Raw genomic sequence first — 19,964 nt, forward strand, 5'->3', positions numbered from 1 at the left:
GTGCCGGGGGACTGGTCTTGTCTCCGCCCCCTCCTCTGGTTTTCTGCAGGAAGCCTATAGTGTGCGGGGCCTGCTGAGTCCCTCCCACAGTTCTGCTCTCTGCACAGGCTATGCACAGCACAGTGACAATGTCACTTCTACCTTTGCAAAGCTATTTAGTGGTCATAAACTGGATTTATAGGTTTGTGGCAATTGAGGAATATATTTAAAATTAAAGTTTTTGTGCCCAGAGGTCAGCTTTAAAGTGTTACTACACCCAGGACCCTGCATTCACTGTATCTGGTCTCCCACAGTACACAGAACATGGAAATGCATTTTTTTTTTTGTAAAAATAAACTACTAAATACATCAGCAGTTAGAGCAGTCTTGTCACTTCTATCAGTGTCTGGTTAAAGCTTGTAGGAGGAGTTTTTTTTTATTCTCCCTTGATTGTCCTATGAGGCTGTAGGACCCCTGAGCCTCTGTCTGGACAGTGCCGATTGGCCCTGTGCTGATCACATGCACTCGCCCAAGAAAACAAACAAAAAAAAAAAAACACTCTAGCAATACAAACCAAACTAAGCATGTGCAGCTTGCCCCCAAGGCTCTGTTTAATCAGGAGATGGATTAGGGAGTGTGGTTGAAGGGGAGGATCAGAGAATACAGGAACAGCCTTTATACACAATGCAGAGGATTAACCCCTTAGGTTCAACGGTGAGTGTAACAAGCATCCTTTCCTGCATATACAGACTGATTTTACTGCTGTGGGTTTAGGAACACTTTAATGATGTTAAGACTTGGGTTCTGCATTGCATTTTAAAGCCTAACTTCAAGCTTACTTTCACTTTAAATAGTTCATTTGGGACAGCTTGGCCCGAATTAACTATTTCCTTTAGGAATTGTTTGTCAGAGCTGTATAACCAGTATGCAGCATCAGCCACATACAGTATACAGCGATGTGTTTCGGGGCAGTATGGGGGGCTTCCCATCCTATTAGCAGAAGAAAATCGAGTCAGACTGAGCGCTGCTCAGCCTTTCATAGGAAGCCTTTTGGTTTTATCAACAAATACAAGGCTTCCTTTGATTGGCTGAAGTGGATATTGTGGCATTATTGTGAAGTTGCCGTACCACTGCTGGAACACAGCGCTGTATACTGTATGTAGCTGATGTCACATATAGTTTATACAGTGCATACAGCCCGCTGGGCCCAAACTATTTAAAGTGAAAGTAAGCATAGATTAATGCTTTCATTTCAGTCATCACATTTATCTACCACTTTGCCCCACTTTGAAATTGTTCACAATAGCCTACCAAAAAAATCTTCACCAAAATATAAAATAACTAGAAAGGTAAGCGATAGATATAGATATATTTTACATTTTTAGATATGCCATGGAAAACATTATCCACCTTCACATTTGTCTGGCAGTACCACTCACCTAAGGTAACCCATTCAAATAAACAAGGCCGCAATGCAATCCGCAACCATGCGCGATGCACACGGGTGGAGTGAAAACTTCTGCTTATTTGCTTCTTCCCCCCTGCTGTGTCACACTTGCCACCTTTCGGGGGGGGGGGGGATAAACAGTGACCTGTTTTTGACAGGTCCCCCTTCCCCATTTCCGAGGGACAGCGCCATCTCTGGAAGGTCGGCCCCTGTCCTCCTTCCTCCGCAAGGCCAATTAGAAAGCGTAGCACGCATGCACAGTAGGAAGCCGTCTGTGAAGCCAAAAGGATTCACTGCCGGTTTCTCTTAGTAGAGATGGTGGCTGGAGCGATGACATTGCGGGCTCCCTGGACAGGTAAGTGGCCTTATACTAAAAGTCATCAGCTACAGTATTTGTAGCTGCTGACATTTAATGTTTTTTTTTTTTTCCCCCAGGCTGGAACTCCTCTAAGTGTTACTAAACACACAACAGTAAGCAATCAGTCTGTATATGCAGTAAAGCATGCTCGTTATACTCACTGTAGAACCTAAGGGGTTAATCCTCTGCATTGTGTAAAAGGGCTGTTTGATCCTGTCTTCTCTGGTCCTTCCCTTCTTTTACTCTTCCCAATCCATCTGCTAATAAGACAAAGCCTTTGGAGTCACTCTGCACATGCTCTGATTGGTGTGTATTGCTAGAGGGTTTTTTTTTTTTCCTTGGAAGGGTGCATTTGATCAGTACAGGACCAATCAGCAGTGTCCAGACAGAGCGTCAGGGGGTCCAGCAGCCTCATAGGACAGACAGGGGAAAATCAAAACTCCTCCTACAAGCTTTAACTAGACAGTGACAGAAGTCACAAGACTGCTATATACTGTTGATGAGAAAAGGTATTTAGCAGTTTATATTTACTAAAATAATTGCATTTCCATGTCCTGTGTACTGTGGGAGACCAGACATAGTGAATGCAGGGTCCTGGGTGTAGTAACACTTTAAAGCTAAACTCTGGGCACAAAAACTTTAATTTTAAATATATTCCTCAATTGTCACAAACCTATAAACCCAGTTTATGACCACCAAATAGCTTTGCAAACCTAGACGCTACCTTGTAAAATAGAAGTGACATCACTGTGCTTTGCAATGCCTGTGCAGAGAGCAGAAATGTGGGAGGGACTCAGCAGGCTCCAACCACTACAGGCTTCCTGTAGAAAACTACAGGAGGGGGCGGAGACGGGACCAGTCCCCCTGCATAAGGAGCGAGAGCAGCACTGACCGGTCTTTATTACATGAAGCTTCTGCACAGAGGGACTGCTGATGAGAAAAGGCATTTAGTTTATATTTACTAAAATAATTGCATTTCCATGTTCTGTGTACTGCGAGAGACCAGATGTAGTGAATGCAGGGTCCTGGGTTGAGTAACCCTTCAGGACAAAACAATACCTCCTCACCTGTCTAATGTCTTCTAAAAAGTGATCCACCATGGATCGGTCTTCAGTAGGCTGCTGCTATAATAAACAAGCCCTTACAGTCACCGGTTAGACAAGTACGTACCATTACCCTGCTTTTGGGGGGATAAGGGGCAGTGAACTGGGCACGTCGGAAGCTTACAGCTATAAGGGTAAGATGGGTCAGTTATGTCAGTCATAACAGATCTAGGGCTGCAACTAACGATTATTTTCATAATCGATTAGTTGGTCGATTATTGTTTCGATCAATTAATCAGTTAATAACCTTAAAAAAAAAAAAAAAAAAAAAAAAAAAAAAAACAACAAGTGGGTCAAATTGACGGTCATTTTCAACCACAGTGACGGGAAAATTTGGAAATAATTGAAAACTTCTTAGGCCGCATACACACGCGCGGACTGTTCGCCCAACTTTGTCCGTCCAACAGTTTCGGCAAACAGTCCGCTCAAAATTAGCATGGACGGACATGGCCACACACGACGAACGAACAGTTTGCTGAAACCGTGCGCGATGACGTGAACGGCACGTACGACGGGACGAAAAATACGACGTCCTATACACTGCATTATAACTTTCGGCGTGTAAATCCTTTGAGCATGCGCGGAACTTAGTTTGACGAACAAGCCTACACACGGGCGGACTGTTCGCTCAAACAAGGTTTCAGCGGACAGTTTTACGGAATTTCCGAAAAACCTTGTTCGTCAAACTGTCCGCTGAAACTGTCCGCTGAAAGCCCACACACGAGCGGACTGTCCGCCCAAACACTGTTCAGCGGACAAAGTTGGGCGAACAGTCCGCCCGTGTGTACGCGGCCTCAGTCAAAGGAATTTTCAGACAGTGTATGTGGTTTTCGTTCAAAAATTACATTCATTTTAAAAACAGATGTTAAAAACAAGTGAAAATTTCAAAAAAATGCTTTCATTTATAGAATGTACAAAGATTTTTCGTCTGAATATTCTCATCTGAAAAATTGATCTGTGTGGCCAGCATAAGGCACACCGAACACACCTATTCAGTTTGCTTTTTATCTGTTTCTGCAGTGCCTTTTTGATTTTTGCGCACGTGATTTTACTGCAATTTGCATTTTCTTTGGGCAGACTAAAAAACACAATTGCTGCAAAAACGCATTACATGCTTTTCTGCAGATTTTCCATTGAAGTCTATTGAACCAATAAAGCACCATTTTGCGTTAAAAGTCCCTGACCCTTTCAGATGTGAACATGTCCCATAGGAAACCATGTAAATGAACTGTAGTGCATTTCTGCAAAAAGCACCAATAAACATAAAGATGTGAACCAGGCCTAAGACGTTTGGTAACATAATGGGGTTAAAAAAACTAAAATTAGCCCTTTATAGTAGAAAAAAAAGCAGATAATCACTACTATAAGGGGTTCATTTTTTTACTGTAGAACAGTGAAAGTATTATTTACAGTAGCGATTATTTGCTCTTTTTGTACTATAAAGGGCTCATTTTAGTGTTTTTTTTTTTTAACCCCATTATGTTACTGGCTGATTAATTGATTACTTTTTCTTAATCGATTAATTTCATAATCGATTAATCGATTAGTTGTTTCAGCCCTAAACAGATCTTATAATCAGCTTGGAGTTCCCCTTTAAGAAATGGCCTGACTGAGGTCACAGGAAGTGGATCGCTATAGTTAGAAACAAATAATGTGCTTTTCTTTGCCCTCAAACCCACCCAGAAGCCTTGTGCTCATTGGCTGCGGACCACGCGTCTATTTCTGCACATTGGGAGGAAATACAATATGAAAGTTACTTAAACTAAAATTAGGAAGCAACAATTGTGGCTTTTCCCAAAGCAATCATTTGGAATCTAAGTGACATTTTTCTGTTGTAGGTTAAAAAGTGACGGCTGATATTTTTATATTTCCTTCCTTACGTCTTTTTATGTACATTTCCTCATAGGGCTAAATGAGGGATTCAGGACACGCCTTGTCTTTGGCTGACCATACACCATCCGATATCTGGAAGTGATGGGATTCATTGGCAACATTTTGACAATCATGCAGATTGACTTCCAAAAAACTTTTACAAAATTGCTAAGAAATCATTTCCTTTCCTCAATAGAAAAGTCAATGGTATCTTCACTGTGCTGCATATTAAAGGATAAGTTCTTTCTTCAAAAAATAATAAATACATATTTTTCTTGCAGGCAAAAGAAAGTGCAATTATTTTTTATTTTTTTGTTATTCTTTTTTTTATTTTATTTTTAGGAGCCTGTTAAAAGGGGTTGTAAAGTCTCAAGGAAAAACCTGTGCTGCAGCTGCCCCCCAGAGCCCCCCTTTTTCTTACCTGAACCCAATCATTCCAGCGACGAGCATGAGCCAAGCGACTCCAACCACCGTCTGTCCTCATTGGATAGATTGATAGCACTGGCTCCCGCTGCGTCAATCAAATTCAATAACAGGATAGGCAGGAGGCGGGCCTAATCCGGCAATCTGTGTCAATGGATGCAGCAGTGGGACTCATGAGCGTGCCCGTATGGGTGCCCCCTTGGAAAGCGGCTCTCCATGGGGGCACTCGAAAAGGAGGGGCCAGGAGCACCCCAGAATAGGAGGATCTGGGCTGCTCTGTGCAAAACCCTTGGTAAGACAAGTATAACATGTTTGTTATTTAAAAAAAAAAGAAAAACCTTTACAATCACTTTAAAGCATTGCACCTGCAATCAGCAGTTCGTGGGCGGAATCTCAGGCTCCTGTAGACTCTCAGCATGTCTGCCTGTTTGTACCTCATATGGGCAGGTAGTTACACAATAACAGGAAGACTCAATGAATCGCCTAGAGCGCTCACTAGCGCCCTGGTAGTTTCATTGAGAACTACAAGCCTTCAGCTGCAAAGATGTTGGTACTTGTAGTTCATTCATTCACAGATCTCTGTAAATGGATGGCATGGAGCCACGCACAGCCGTACTCTTGAAATTGTGACTGCGAGTGCAGGGAGAAGATCCCCGGCCCGCTGTCATAATGAGAGGGTAAGGAGAGTGGGGGGGGGGGAAATCTACAGGAGGCTTCAAGGGTGAGAACCTGTTATATATGTTCCACCCTAATAAGGAGTGGAACCTCTAACAGGTTTCCAAAGGTGAACTTATCCCTTAACCACTTTCAGACCGGACCATTTTGCTGGTAAATGACCAGAGGTCTTTTTACACTTTGGCACTGCGCTGCTTTAACTGGTAATTGCGCGGTCATGCAATGTTGTACCCAAACAAAATTTGCGTCCTTTTCTTCCCACAAATAGAGCTTTCTTTTGATGGTATTTGATTGCCTCTGCGATTTTTATTTTTTGCGATATAAACGTAAAAAGACCGCAAATTTTGAAAAAAAATGATATTTTCTACTTTTTGTTATTAGAAAAATCCAATAAACTCAATTTTAGTCATACATTTAGGCCAAAATGTATTCAGCCACATGTCTTTGGTAAAAAAAAAGTCAATAATTGTATATTTATTGGTTTGCGCAAAAGTTGTCACATCTACAAACTAAGGTACGTTTTCTGGAATTTACGCAGCTTTTAGTTTACGACTGCCTATCTCATTTCTTGAGGTGCTAAAATGGCAGGGCAGTACAAAACCCCCCCAAATGACCCCATTTTGGAAAGTAGACCCCCTAAGGAAATTGATAAGAGGCATGTTGAGCCCATTGAATATTTTATTTTTTTGCCTCAAGCGATTGAATAATGACAAAAAAAAAAATTTTTTTTTTTTTTTACACAAAGTTGTCACTAAATGATATATTGCTCACACATGCTATGGGCGTATGTGAAATGACACCCCAAAATAAATTCTGCTGCTTCTCCTGAGTATGGGGATACCACATATGTGGGACTTTTTGGGAGCCTAGCCGCGTACGGGGCCCCGAAAACCAAGCACCGCCTTCAGGCTTTCTAAGGGCGTAAATTTTTGAGTTCACTTCTCACTACCTATTACAGTTTTGAAGGCCATAAAATGCCAAGATGGCACAAAACCCCCACAAATGACCCTATTTTAGAAAGTAGACACCCCAAGCTATTTGCTGAGAGGCATGTTGAGTTCATGGAATATTTTATATTTTGCCACAAGTTGCGGGAAAATTACAAACTTTTTTTTTTTTTTTTTTTTTTTAACAAAGTTGTCACTAAATGATATATTGCTCATGCATGCCATGGGCATATGTGAAATGACACCCCAAAATAAATTCTGCTGCTTCTCCTGAGTACGGGGATACCACATATGTGGGACTTTTTGGGAGCCTAGCCGCGTACGGGGCCCCGAAAACCAAGCACCGCCTTCAGGCTTTCTAAGGGCGTAATTTTTTGATTTCACTCCTCACTACCTATTACAGTTTTGAAGGCCATAAAATGCCAAGATGGCACAAAACCCCCACAAATGACCCCATTTTAGAAAGTAGACACCCCAAGCTATTTGCTGAGAGGCATGTTGAGTCCATGGAATATTTTATATTTTGCCACAAGTTGCGGGAAAATTACAAACTTTTTTTTTTTTTTTTTTTTTTTCACAAAGTTGTCACTAAATGATATATTGCTCACGCATGCCATGGGCATATGTGAAATGACACCCCAAAATAAATTCTGCTGCTTCTCCTGAGTATGGGGATACCACATATGTGGGACTTTTTGGGAGCCTAGCCGCGTACGGGGCCCCGAAAACCAAGCACCGCCTTCAGGCTTTCTAAGGGCGTTACAGTTTTGAAGGCCATAAAATGCCAAGATGGCACAAACCCCCCCAAATGACCCCATTTTGGAAAGTAGACACCCCTAAATTTAGGGGTACACTAGTGAGACTAGGTAATAAATGGCGGGTGCCCTGAAACTATAAAAAAATAACTAACCAACCAGCGTCACCTGTAACAGTTATATGGTGATCACTGGTGAAAGGGTTAACTAGGGGGCAATTAGGGGGCTTTATGCGGTAGTATATGGGGGTCCCTGGCGCTATAAAAAGCTGCATCGAACCTAAATACCTACCTGCCTAACTAGCGTCACCTGTGACACTAATACGGCGATCAGAAAAACGATCGCTTATTAGGCTGGGTTCACACTGGAGCGATGCGGGAACGCCACGAATGCGCGGCGGGTTCCCGCATCGCATGCCTCCCGGCGGCAGTTCACACTGCCCTATGCGAACTGCTGGGAGTGTCAGTGAAATGTTACTGACACCCCCAGATCAGTTCGCATATCGCAGTGCGATCTGCAAACTCGGATCGCATGGTGTGAACACCCATGCGATCCGATTCTGCTGCGGGCCAAAAAAAGGGTCCCGTGCGAATTTGCGGCGGGTGCGGCGGGTGTGGCGGGTGCGGCGGGTGCGGCGAATGGCTGAACTCGAATCGCACAGAGATCGGATGTGATTTGCACTGCAGTGCGGTGCGAATCACATTCGTTCTCATAAACCGCTGCAATGTGAACCCAGCCTTAGTGACACTGGCGACGGGGGGTGATCACGGGGTTAAACCTTTATTGGGGGGGTTAGGGGGGTACATTAGAACTAAAGGGGGCTAACTCTAACTGCCCTAACAGTTATTACAGTCACAAATGACACCAATGCAAAAAAAAAAAAAAAAAAAAAAAAAAAATGACATTGGTGTCACTGTGACTGGGGGGCAGGGGTAATTGGGGGGGTGATCGGGGGGTAAAGGGGGGGTGTGAGTGTGCCTGGCATGTTCTACTGTGTGTGTGAGTGTTGGTGCAACTTACTGATCCGCTCTCCTCCGTGTCGGAACGAAAAATACCGACACGGAGGAGAGAATACATCACTTCCTCTCCTGTGTTTACATTACAGGAGAGGAAGTGATGTCACCGGGGATTTCTATTCGTCGGGAGCGATCGCGAGGGGGTGGCCATGAATGAATGGCCGTCCCCTCGTCCGGGATCGCTCCCGTACGAATACCGACCGCCGCAGGCACCGGGCGGGGGCCCGATCGGGCCCCCGACCCGCGGGAGGCAAGGGACGTACATGTATGTCCTTATGCCTGCCCGTGCCATTGTACCGACGTACATCGGCGTGCGGCGGTCGGCAACTGGTTAAAGTGCAACTCCAGTATTCTGCTTTATTTTGATTACAAGATGCTCCCTGCTGGCCCAAGGGGGAGGGGTGGAGAGGGGACGGGAGGGGAAAGGTGGGGAGGGGAGGGGAGAGAAGGGACACCCCCATTCACACAGCACATATGAATAAAGTTGAGGCTGTCAATCAGCTAAAGATCCCTCCCCGTCACCATTTTTCTCTTGGCGTCATAAAAACTTGTCAGAAGAAGCGACTCATGTTCATAGCAGAGGAAGGAGGGAGCAGACAGAAATGACATTTAGTGCTACTAATTGAGACAAATGCACATTATAGAGCGATACGTTTTGTTCATATTTCATGCCTGAGGCCTACAACCACTTTAACGTGGTTGCAAACCTTTGTTTTTTTGTTTTTAAATAACAAGCATATCATACTTACCTCCACTGTGCAGTTAATTTTGCACAGTGTGGCCCCCTGGCGGCGCTCGCGGCTCTTCCTCGCATCGGTAAACCCCCTGGGACACACAGAATGCTGGACTCGCCCCCCCCCCATCGTTGTATTTGATTGACAGCAGTGGGAGTCAATGGTTGCGCTGCCATCAATCGATCCAATCAAAAGTTGAGAACCCCCGGGCAGAGCGCGTCTCCGGCAAGTAAAATGGGGGGCTGGTCAGTGTCAGAAGTTTTTTCACCTTCATGCATAGGACAAGGCTTTAACCACTTACCTACCTTCCGGCTGTCATATGACATCATGATTTTGTGCGGGGATATCTGAATGATGGCTGCAGCTACAGGCATAATTCAGATATGGGCTTTTTCAGCCAGTGATTCCCTACACCATAACAACAATCACATAGTGGCTGTTCCGCCGCTTGATCGCTCTTATGGGTGGCGAGAAGGGATGTCCCCCCCCCCTCCCGTGCTTCCATCGGTGAGTTGGAGAATGGATCCACCAGCCCCGGATGGTGGCCATAGAGATTTCTGGCGGACAAGATGATCGCTGGAGTCTCTATGATTGTTCGGAGGCCGGGCGTGATGTTATGATACGGTTATATATACGGCCTCTGCATTCAAACAAACGGCGCCGCCATGACCTAGAGGTGAGATGTGGGGGTCTTATTGACCCCATATCTCACTGTAAAGAGGACCGATCATGCCATATTCCTATTATGTTTACATTCCTTGTAATTGGAATAAAAGTGATCAAAAAAATAAAATAAAAATTATATATATATATATATATATATATATATATATATATATATATATATATATATATATATATATATATATATATATATATATATATATATATATATATATATATATATATATATATATATATATATATATATATATATATTTTTTTTTTTTTATTTTTTTTTTAAAGTGCCACACTAAAAAAAAAAAAAAAAAAAACTAACACAAAATATTAAAAAAATTAAAGCGCACCCGTCCCTGTGTGCACGCATGCAGAAGTGGACACATACGCAAGTCCCACCCACGTATGAAAAACGGTGTTCAAACCACACATGTGAGGCATCGCCACGAACGTTCGAGCCAGAGCAATAATTCTAGCCCTAGACTTCCTCTGTAACCAGTAAAACATTTTAAAGTGTCGCCTATGGGGATTTATAGGTACCGAAGTTTGGCGCCATTCCACGAGCACGTGCAATTATAAAAGCGTGACATGTTCGGTATCTATTTATTCGGTGTAACTTCATCTTTCACATTATGCAAAAAAATTGGAGCTAACTTTACTGTTTTTTTTAAAGCACAAAACGGTTTCGCATTCGAAAAATTGCTGCGCAAATACCATTCGAGATAAAAAGCTGCAACGACCTCCATTGTATTCTCTAGGGTCTTTGCTAAAAACATATATAATGTTTGGGCTTCACTGCCCGTTTCCTACTGCGCATGCGCGAGTCGTGCATCGCTTTGTGAATGGCCCTGTTGTTTTCTGGGACACACAAATGTCCCAGAAGGCAAATGGGGCAGCCCCCTGAAGAGGAGGAAGCGCCGTGGAATAGGAAAAGGCAGATTAAGAAGACTGCCTAGCAACAGGGTTTTTTTTTTTTTTGAGAATGTTAATGTTATTTTTTTATTTTAGGGTGGCCCTCTGCTTTAATACATCCCAACAACTTTCAGGTGCCATCGTCACAAGACGATCAGTGTTTTTCACTTTGCCTGTCATTGGTCGTAATGTTATAGCTGATTGGTGTACATTTTAACTTTTTTTTTTTTTTTAATCTATAACAACCAGCACCAACATAACACCACAGCATTGTATTGAGTTTTGCTAAAGTGCAATGCAGGAGAGATAAACACAGAATGAACATGCTGCATACAATCCAATCACAGAGCATCTGACCACTGGCCCCTTCTCTCCATTGGCTGCAGAATCTCACTGCAGCCTCCCTTCCTTGTACATATTAAGGCATCTGTCATAATGTGAGCCCAGACACTGACAAGAACAATGTGTAAGTACAGATAAAACATGCTAATAAAAAGGTAAAAAGGAAATCCGGGCTCAACAGAGCTGCAACTAAACAATATTATCTGCCAAAAGGATTTGTAATTCTATTCAGCCAGGCTTGTGATTCGCACACCCCAATCACAGGCAAGACTACAACACCACTGTGCAGCCTGATGTGACACCTCGTGTTCTTTGTGCAATACATCCGATTAATCTCATCCATGGGTGACACCGTAAGCTGCAAAGCTAAAACTAGGGACTAATGGTGTCACCTGAGTGGCTGTGCAGTGCGGCAAAGAGCATGAAATCACAAACTCATTCTAATGAAAGATTTCAGTTATGGGTTTAGCCTTCTGACTCCAGTTCATCTTTAAAGCTGAACTCCGGCCTTGCCTTCAGTCTGGCACAGTTGTACAGGCTCCTCCCCTGTACTGAAACCGCTTACTCTGATTTCACTGCACACTGTGAGCTTTTCACAGTGTGCAGTGGAAGCTTCAGCAAACTGGATTTCCTTGCTGGAGGACAACCAGCATCATCTAAGCCAGTGGTTGTCAAATCCAGTCCTTAGGAGCCACTAACAGGCCAGGTTTTATGTATTACCTTGGGGAGATGCAGACTAGAATACTGCAATCACTGAGCAGCAAATGATATCACATGATGTATTTCAGTTATCTTGTAAACCTGGCAGAATACATATGATGAAGCAATTAGAGTTTTTCCACCTCTAAATGCCTGTTGCTAGGGGGTCCCTCGTAGTCTGCCTCCTTCAGCGCCTGGGCACTTGACGCCAGTTCCCCTTGGCGCAGGAAGGGAGATCAGCTCTGCCCCCTCCCTCTTGTCAATTATCTGGGACACGTCACAGGTGCCAGATGATTGCCCGGCCAATCACGGCGCGCGCCACCGCTTGCACATGCACAGTGGGTGCCCGCCTGTGCAGCAACAGCCGGGCGCCCACAGTTACAATGCCGGCGCCGCCGAGCGGAGGGGGAGACGAGCGGGGCTTCGATCCCCCGCATCGCTGGACCCTGGGACAGGTAAGTGTCCGATTATTAAAAGTCAGCAGCTGCAGTATTTGTAGCTGCTAACTTCATTTTTTTTTTAAGTGGAACTCCGCTTTAAGTATGTTTTAAAGCAGAAAGTAAAAAATATGTATTGTTTATTTTTATTTTTTTACATTGTTTTTTTGCGCTAGAAACGAAAAGACTGACAAACACAGGAGGTAATCAAATATCACCAAAAGAAAACTCCATTTGTGGAGGGGGGGAAAAAAAGGACAAATTTGATTTGGGTACGTTTGGGTCATAAGACTGCGCAATTGTCAGTTACAAGTAATGCAATGGCGTATCGCAAAAAAATGGCCTGGTCATGAAGAGGGGGTAAACCCTTCCAGGGGTGAAGTGGTTAACAACTTCGCATCCAGGCCAATTCTGACATTTCTCTCCTACATGTAAAATTCCTAATATTTTTGCTAGAAAATTCCATAGAACCCCCAAATATTATATATGTTTTTTTAGCAAAGACCCTAGAGAATACAATGGCGCTCGTTGCAACTTTTTATCTCGCACGGTATTTGCGCAGCAATTTTTCAAACACGTTTTTTTCAGGAAAAAAAACAGTTTCATGCTTTAAAAAAAAACAAAAAAAAAAAAAACAGTAAAGTTAGCCCAATTTTTTTGCATAATGTGAAAGAGGAGGATACGCGTAAATAGATACCCAACATGTCACGCTTCAAAATTGCACGCGCTCGTGGAATGGCGCCAAACTTTGGTATTTTGAAATCCCTGCTCTTCCCTGGGCAGCACTTTCATGACGGACCAGATCGATTTACTGTGAGGAGCTGGCCAATCAGAATCTGATCCATCCTGGAAGTGCTGCACGGAGAAGAGAGGGAGGGGGGGGGGGGGTTTGAATACCTGGACCAGCTGCTGGGGCACCGACAGCTCAGCTAACCCGGAGGCAAGTACAGCGGGGGGTTGGGCAGCCAGTCCAGTGTTCGTTCACCTTTACATTATTTCTCTAAGGCTCCATTCTCACCTGGGCGTTCCAGAATTGCGGGACGCGTTTGTGATGCCATCCCTTCTTAATGGCCCCCCAATCGTGATGCGAGTTTGCTACTATAAATTGCAATTATGGGACAATCGCAACGAGCAAAGCTTCTCTCTCACAAAGCTACTTTTGGGGGCGACAGCGTTGCGATTTATCAAACAACAACCGCTGCAAAAATCGTATTGCGATTGGGGTGCCATTGGGAAGTAAAGGCCTCGCAAACACATCCTGGGTTTTGCTGCAATTCTGGAATTTTGGGCAGAATCACCCGATTCTACTTCGGAACGCCCATTTGTGAGTGGACCCTTAAAGTGAACTTATCCTTTAAGCCTAACCTTGAACAAAATGTTGTCCACCTCTAGTGAGAAAAGGCACTTACCTCACATAACTCCAGTCTTTGGGCTACGGCCTCCAGGCACTCGAGTCCTGTACTGTCCATGGACAGCGTGCACTGGATCTCGGAGGAATTCAGGAGTCTTATCCGGCTCAGAAAGCAGTTCTTGCTCAGGACATTGTAGCGCTTGGTCCTCCGCAGCTTGATCTTGAATGGCATGGCTTCAGCCTGGTGGGCCCCTCACCGGCACCCTCCTACTTTGCCTTGAATCTCACGGTGCAAACTACTGTAGTCCTCCAGGGGTCAGGAGAGCCGTCCATACCCAGCGCACAGTCACGGATGTCGCCAGCTGCAAAGACACAGAACATGTGGTAAGTCCCCCATACATGACAGTACAGAACACCTCATTCTGAAATATGGCACTTCTCTATACCCGGCTGGGGTGCCACTCTGCGATGCCGCACGTCAAACTAGTGACTCTGAAGTCTAGGTAGACTAGGCACCGGGTAAAACGCATTTCACCACCATCCTGGGGGTTGCTATGGCGATGTGCGAGTATAAAAAGGAATAATGATAGAATAATCAAGAACTATAGACACTTTCAATAATAGTCTGGTCTTAGAAGAGGTATTTATAGAAGCGCTGGTACCGGAGTTTTTTTTCACACACATTACACGGGCTGAGAAGGTGGAATTAAATAAAAAAAATATGATCACCTATTGTACTGACCCTTCTATTATGCTGGGTTGACGACAAATATAAATAGTTTTTTTATGAATCAAATGTCCCTGAACAAGATGCATTCATCCTGGATAGAGACTAAACTCACTGACTGGCAACATAAGCTGAGACAATAATGGGGTACGTGCCGCAGCGGGCTGGGAACACTGGGGTATGTGCCGCAGCGGGCTGGGAACACTGGGGTATGTGACGCAGCGGGCTGGGCACACTGGGGTACGTGCTGCAGCGGGCTGGGCACACTGGGGTACGTGCTGCAGCGGGCTGGGCACACTGGGGTACGTGCTGCAGCGGGCTGGGCACACTGGGGTACGTGCTGCAGCGGGCTGGGCACACTGGGGTACATAACGCAGCTCCAGCTAAAACTACATATACAAGACTATTCTGTAGAACAAGGCTGTCACTCAAGTTACAGAAGTGGAAAAATACCAGACCTACTGGCAGGATCAGCAGGGAAGACGCCTGCAATGCTGCGGTGTTAACACTTCTAGATCATTTTTTTTTATTTTGCTCTTAGTAGCGGGTGAGGTCAGAGAGGTGGCAATTTGGTGGTTAGGTTCTCCTGTTTTCAGAGGAAGCTCGGTTACTGCAGTCAAATGGAGGAGAAATGAGTCTCCTATGTAAGGCAACCTTGGACAAAGATTTCTTTTTTTTTTTTCTCCTGAGATTCTCCTTGAGACCTGAAAACGATCTCCCGTCAGCCTGATCGGTGATGAAATGTTTGTGTTGCACACAGTACCAATCTAAGCGACCACCAGACGTGTGTCAGTCACATTTCACAGAAAACGGCCTTGTGGTTATGACAAATACATTCAGCAATAGTCAGAGTTTAGGGGTGCCCCACGTGCAGAGGTGTGCCACGTGCAGAGTTCAGGGGTGCTCTGCACGCAGGGGTGTGCCACATGCAGAGTTCAGGGGTGCTCTACCCGCAGAGTGCACCACGTGCAGAGTTCAGGGGTGCTCTGCATGCAGGGGTGTGCCACATGCAGAGTTCAGGGGTGCTCTACCCGCAGAGTGCAAAACGTGCAGAGTTCAGGGGTGCTCTGCATGCAGGGGTGTGCCACATGCAGAGTTCAGGGGTGCTCTACCCGCAGAGTGCACCACGTGCAGAGTTCAGGGGTGCTCTACCCGCAGAGTGCACCACGAGCAGAGTGAAGGGTTCCGCTCTTTCACGGGCTGTTCACATCTCATGTCAAGGCCTCCTTGGGTGCGAGGGTCACATGAAATGGCCTGGAGGGCCAGATTCGGACTGCAGGCCTTGTGTTAGATACATGTGCTTTGCTAATTTTTCGTTTGGGGTTTACAACCACTTCAACCCTATAGATCATGGCCCACCATTGGCTGGGAAAAGACTGGCGCCCCCTCTCTCCCTTGCAATAATTTACAGTAAGACTTTACATAAAGTCTCAGAAATCTTTCATTAAAGTGGCTCTAAAGGCTGAAGTTTTTTTACCTTTATGCATTCAATGCATGAAAGTAGAAAACCTTCTGTCTACAGCCCCCCCCCCCCCATTCCTTACCCAAACCCCTTCCAATCCAGCAAAGTTCATGATAGCCTCAGCTGAGTGAGCCAATGAAGAGAGAGCAGGGGAGGGGGAGCCGCGGCTCTTTGTGTCTTTTAGATGCATCAAGCAGCGGCTCTGGAGCAAGCGAGCATGCAGCTGTGCCCCCTGGTGGAGGAGCCAAGAGCGCCGGTGGGGGACCAAAAAAGAGGAGGACTGGTCTGCTCTATGCAAAACCACTGCACAGAGCAGGTAAAAGTTACAAATAAATAAAGCTTTAATATTACTTTAAAATCTTCATGTTATCTAGTTTGAATACTATGTCATCAATATATTCTTTATCATTGTAAAAACATATTCAACTATTTTTTTTCCCCAAAGTTTTCCGAAAACAGAACCCAAAACAAGAAATATCTTGGGGGGGGGGGGGTGTATGCTGATTGGATGAGGTAGGGTGGTGACTGGATATGGGAAGGCCTGGGAAAAAAAAAAAAAAAAAAAAATAGTAAAAAATTTTAAAAACAGAGAATATATATATATATATATATATATATATATATATATATATATACACACACATACATACACACACATACTGTAATTATTGGCGTGTAACACTCACTTTTTCACCCTGAAAATCATGTGCAAATAGTGTGTGCGTGTTATAAGACGATACTGCAATTTGGGCACTGATCAGGCTACATTTATGGCAAAGGTGAGGCTGCAATGAGGTGCAATTATGAGGCTGCCGATGGGCATTGATTGGTACTGACCTTTATTTTGCTTCAAAGTTCTTCATTTAAAATTTTACCTTTTTTCGCCTGAAACTTCCCACCTAAAATGAAGGTGCGTGTTATATGCCGATAAATATGGTATGCATGTATGTGTGTGATTTTATATTATATTATATTTATATTTATTTATATATATATATATATATATATATATATATATATATATATATATATATATATATATATATATATATATATATCTGTGGAAATTAAAGATTAATTACTTGATTCATTTTTTTGATCGATCAAAACTCAGTGCTACAGTTTGAATTTAAACGCATTTGTGTGAACTGTGAAGTTAAGTCATGGAGGATTGTGGAAACTAACTAGTGTCGGGTGCTTGTATCTAGTGTATACCACATACTACAAAAAAAGATCAATAAAAAGAAGACTGAAACAAAAAATGAACCCCGGTTGTCTTCTTCGGCCCGGTACGGTAGGCTCATCCATGGTCAGGAAACACACCTACTGCAGCCGGCAAGGAGAGGAAAAACAGATTCTCCCCCCCCCCCCTCTAAACATTATATCAGATAGAAGATGTTATCCAAAGAAAGGGAAACTTGGAATAGTTATCAAAGCAGGAGCACTCCCTGACAGAAATCTCCTAAATCCACAACCCCGCAGAGTCACCGCACAGATACTTCAGACAAAAACATAGCTGTGCTCTCCAGAGTGTGGGCTGAGAGACTTGGCCGGGCTCGGCTCATACTTCCACACAAAGATTTATGAGTGTTGAGAAGAAGGCGCCTTTGAAGTGACTCCGCCATCGATGATTGGTCCTGCAGAACAAGACAGCTTTAAAAGAACTCGCTTTGATTCAGAAAAAAAAAATTCCATTTTCACTTTTTAGTCAAAAACTTGTACAGGCATGAAGAATGTGTGCCTTCTGGCTGGGGAACCACCAGTCCCAGCAAGCCCTCCTATGCTAAAGGATAAAAAAAAAAGAAAAAAAAAAAAGAAGGGGGGGGGGGGGGGTGAAAGTCTAAGTCTAGGTTGACACCAGTACGGTGAGACCTAGAATGTGCCACGGTTCCGCACATCACATGTAGGGCAGCCCATTCATTTCAATGAGCCGCACTACCTGCGAGAAAGTCTGACCCTTTTGTAAAATCGCAGGGCACCATGCCGTTTGGCACTCACTTATTTGTCATTGCGTGAAGGTGCCATAAGGAAATAATGACACCCCCCTGCGCATCTATTAATAATTCACGTACGACGCATACTAGCACATTATACAATTTCCTTTTTTTATTTTTTTTAACCACTTCTAGACTGCTGTATAGTAAAATGACGGTAGGCGGGATGCACTCATTCTGAACCGCCGCTGTCGTGCGCCTGAGGGGGGAGCGCAGCGCGGTGGTCGTGGCCACGCCATGTTCCTAGGACACGGCGCGATCCTGGTCTTAGTAACAAGCCGATGACTCGGCTATTTAACCATGTGTCCAAGCACAGCCGGTCTCATGTAAACAAGGAATTGCTGTTTATCGGCTCTCCTCGCCTCGCACTGACAAAGCGTGTGGCGAGAAGATACTATCAGCAGCATCTCCTCACAGGAGAAACCTGTACAGGTAATCAGGGCACTGATCAGTGCTCTAAATACAGTACAGCCCCAGCAGTGCACCATCAGTGCTGCCTTTCAGTGCCTGCTCATCAATGCCATCATTGCGCACCAGTGCTGCCCATCAGTGCCACCTATCATTGCCCACCAGTGGCACCTATCAGTGCCCAGTGTAGCATTTTAGTGCCCCTTCATCAGTGCCCTAAATACAGTAAAGCCCCAGTAGTGCCCCATCAGTGACACCAATCAGTGCTGCCTTTCGGGGCCTGCTCATCAATGCCATCTATCATTGCCCACCAGTGACACCTATCAGTGCCCAGTGTGGCATATTAGTGCCCTTTCATCAGTGCCACCCAGTGCCCTTCAGTGCAGCCAATCAGCACACATCAGTGAAGGAGAAAAAAATTACTTATTCACAAAATTTGCTGACAGAAAACAAAAGAAAAACTTTTTTTTGTCTTTTTTCGTTTTTTGGTTTTATGTTTTTTTTTTAGCAAAAAATAAAAAACCCAGTGGTGCTTATATACCACCAAAAGAAAGCTCAATTTTAGCAAAAAGAAAATTATAAAAATTGTATTTGGGTACAGTGTCACACTACTGCGCAATTGTCAGTTAAAACAACGCGGCATCGTATCGCAAAAAATGGCCTGGTTATGAAGTGGGTAAATAAAACCTTCCAGGGCTGAAGTGGTTAAAGTGACACTAAACTCTGGTTTGAAAAAAAAAAATAATCTTAATTCAAAAAATAAAAACCCCCTTCTCTATTGCTTTCAGCCTCCTCTAAATCTCCAAATCATTTTTTTTTTATTAGCTACTATGATCCGACTTCCTGTTAGAGTGTGGCTACGTTCATTTCTCAGGGTCCTAGATTATGTAGGGAAGTAGCCACCCTCTCTTGCTCCCCCCAGAGGTGGACGATGGGATTTGTAGTGTGCACAGAGCAGTGCACTTGACTGTAACTAACTTGCACTGTTCATTCCAAACAACTTAAAGTGAGGTGCTGCACATGTGATTTGTTATGACACCAGCCATTGGATGGTGTGACATTTTGGTTGAGAGCACAACCAATGGGAGTGTTACATTTCTGGTGCGTGCTAGAAATAAAACTGTTTTATTGATGGGTTTACTTCTGCTTTAAGCACTGGATAAGTAGAGAATACATACAAAGTCAGAACTGTGCCCTGGGGCTTTAAATGAGGCGTGCCACAACTGGTCATAGAATGCAAATTAGACATAATAAGTGGATTTATGTAAAGGTAAGTACACTTTGAGCCATTTTACATTGAAAGTGAATACAGCAAATCAAGCCGATTCATGATAATACCAGGATATAATACATGCTAAAAGGTTACAAATGACATTGTTTGAGACAAGGCATCTTAAAAACGTAACGTGTTTCGTGAGCTACCGCTCACTTCTTCAGGAGTGGAGGCCCATAGAACATCTATAGGTCTACCAACGTCTATAAAGTAAAACATGAGTTTTTTTTAGAATCATCGGGCAGACCATAGAGGACCCCATACTTACGAATCAGCTGAGACAACGTATTATAGCAACATTCCCAGATAGTGACAGTCAGGAACACGTCTGGCACAGTAGCTGTAGGAGCAGGACCCGGGGGAGACCTGGGT

General features: G+C 44.1%; 1 protein-coding gene across 1 annotated transcript in view; it reads right to left on the reverse strand.

Moving 5' to 3' along the window:
- Positions 1-19,964, reverse strand: part of PTPN14 (protein tyrosine phosphatase non-receptor type 14) — a 182,214-nt gene that overhangs the window by 116,254 nt on the left and 45,996 nt on the right. Inside the window, exon 2 of the mRNA XM_077485765.1 lies at positions 13,787-14,090. Within this exon, the coding sequence (XP_077341891.1) occupies positions 13,787-13,960 (174 nt within the window). The 5' untranslated portion in view covers positions 13,961-14,090. The remainder of the gene's footprint in view (positions 1-13,786; positions 14,091-19,964) is intronic.

This window comes from Lithobates pipiens, unplaced genomic scaffold (genome assembly GCF_037356315.1).
Source record: "Lithobates pipiens isolate NorthernLeopardFrog02 unplaced genomic scaffold, aLitPip1_a1.2 Scaffold_18, whole genome shotgun sequence".
Classification (NCBI taxonomy): Eukaryota; Metazoa; Chordata; class Amphibia; order Anura; family Ranidae; genus Lithobates; species Lithobates pipiens.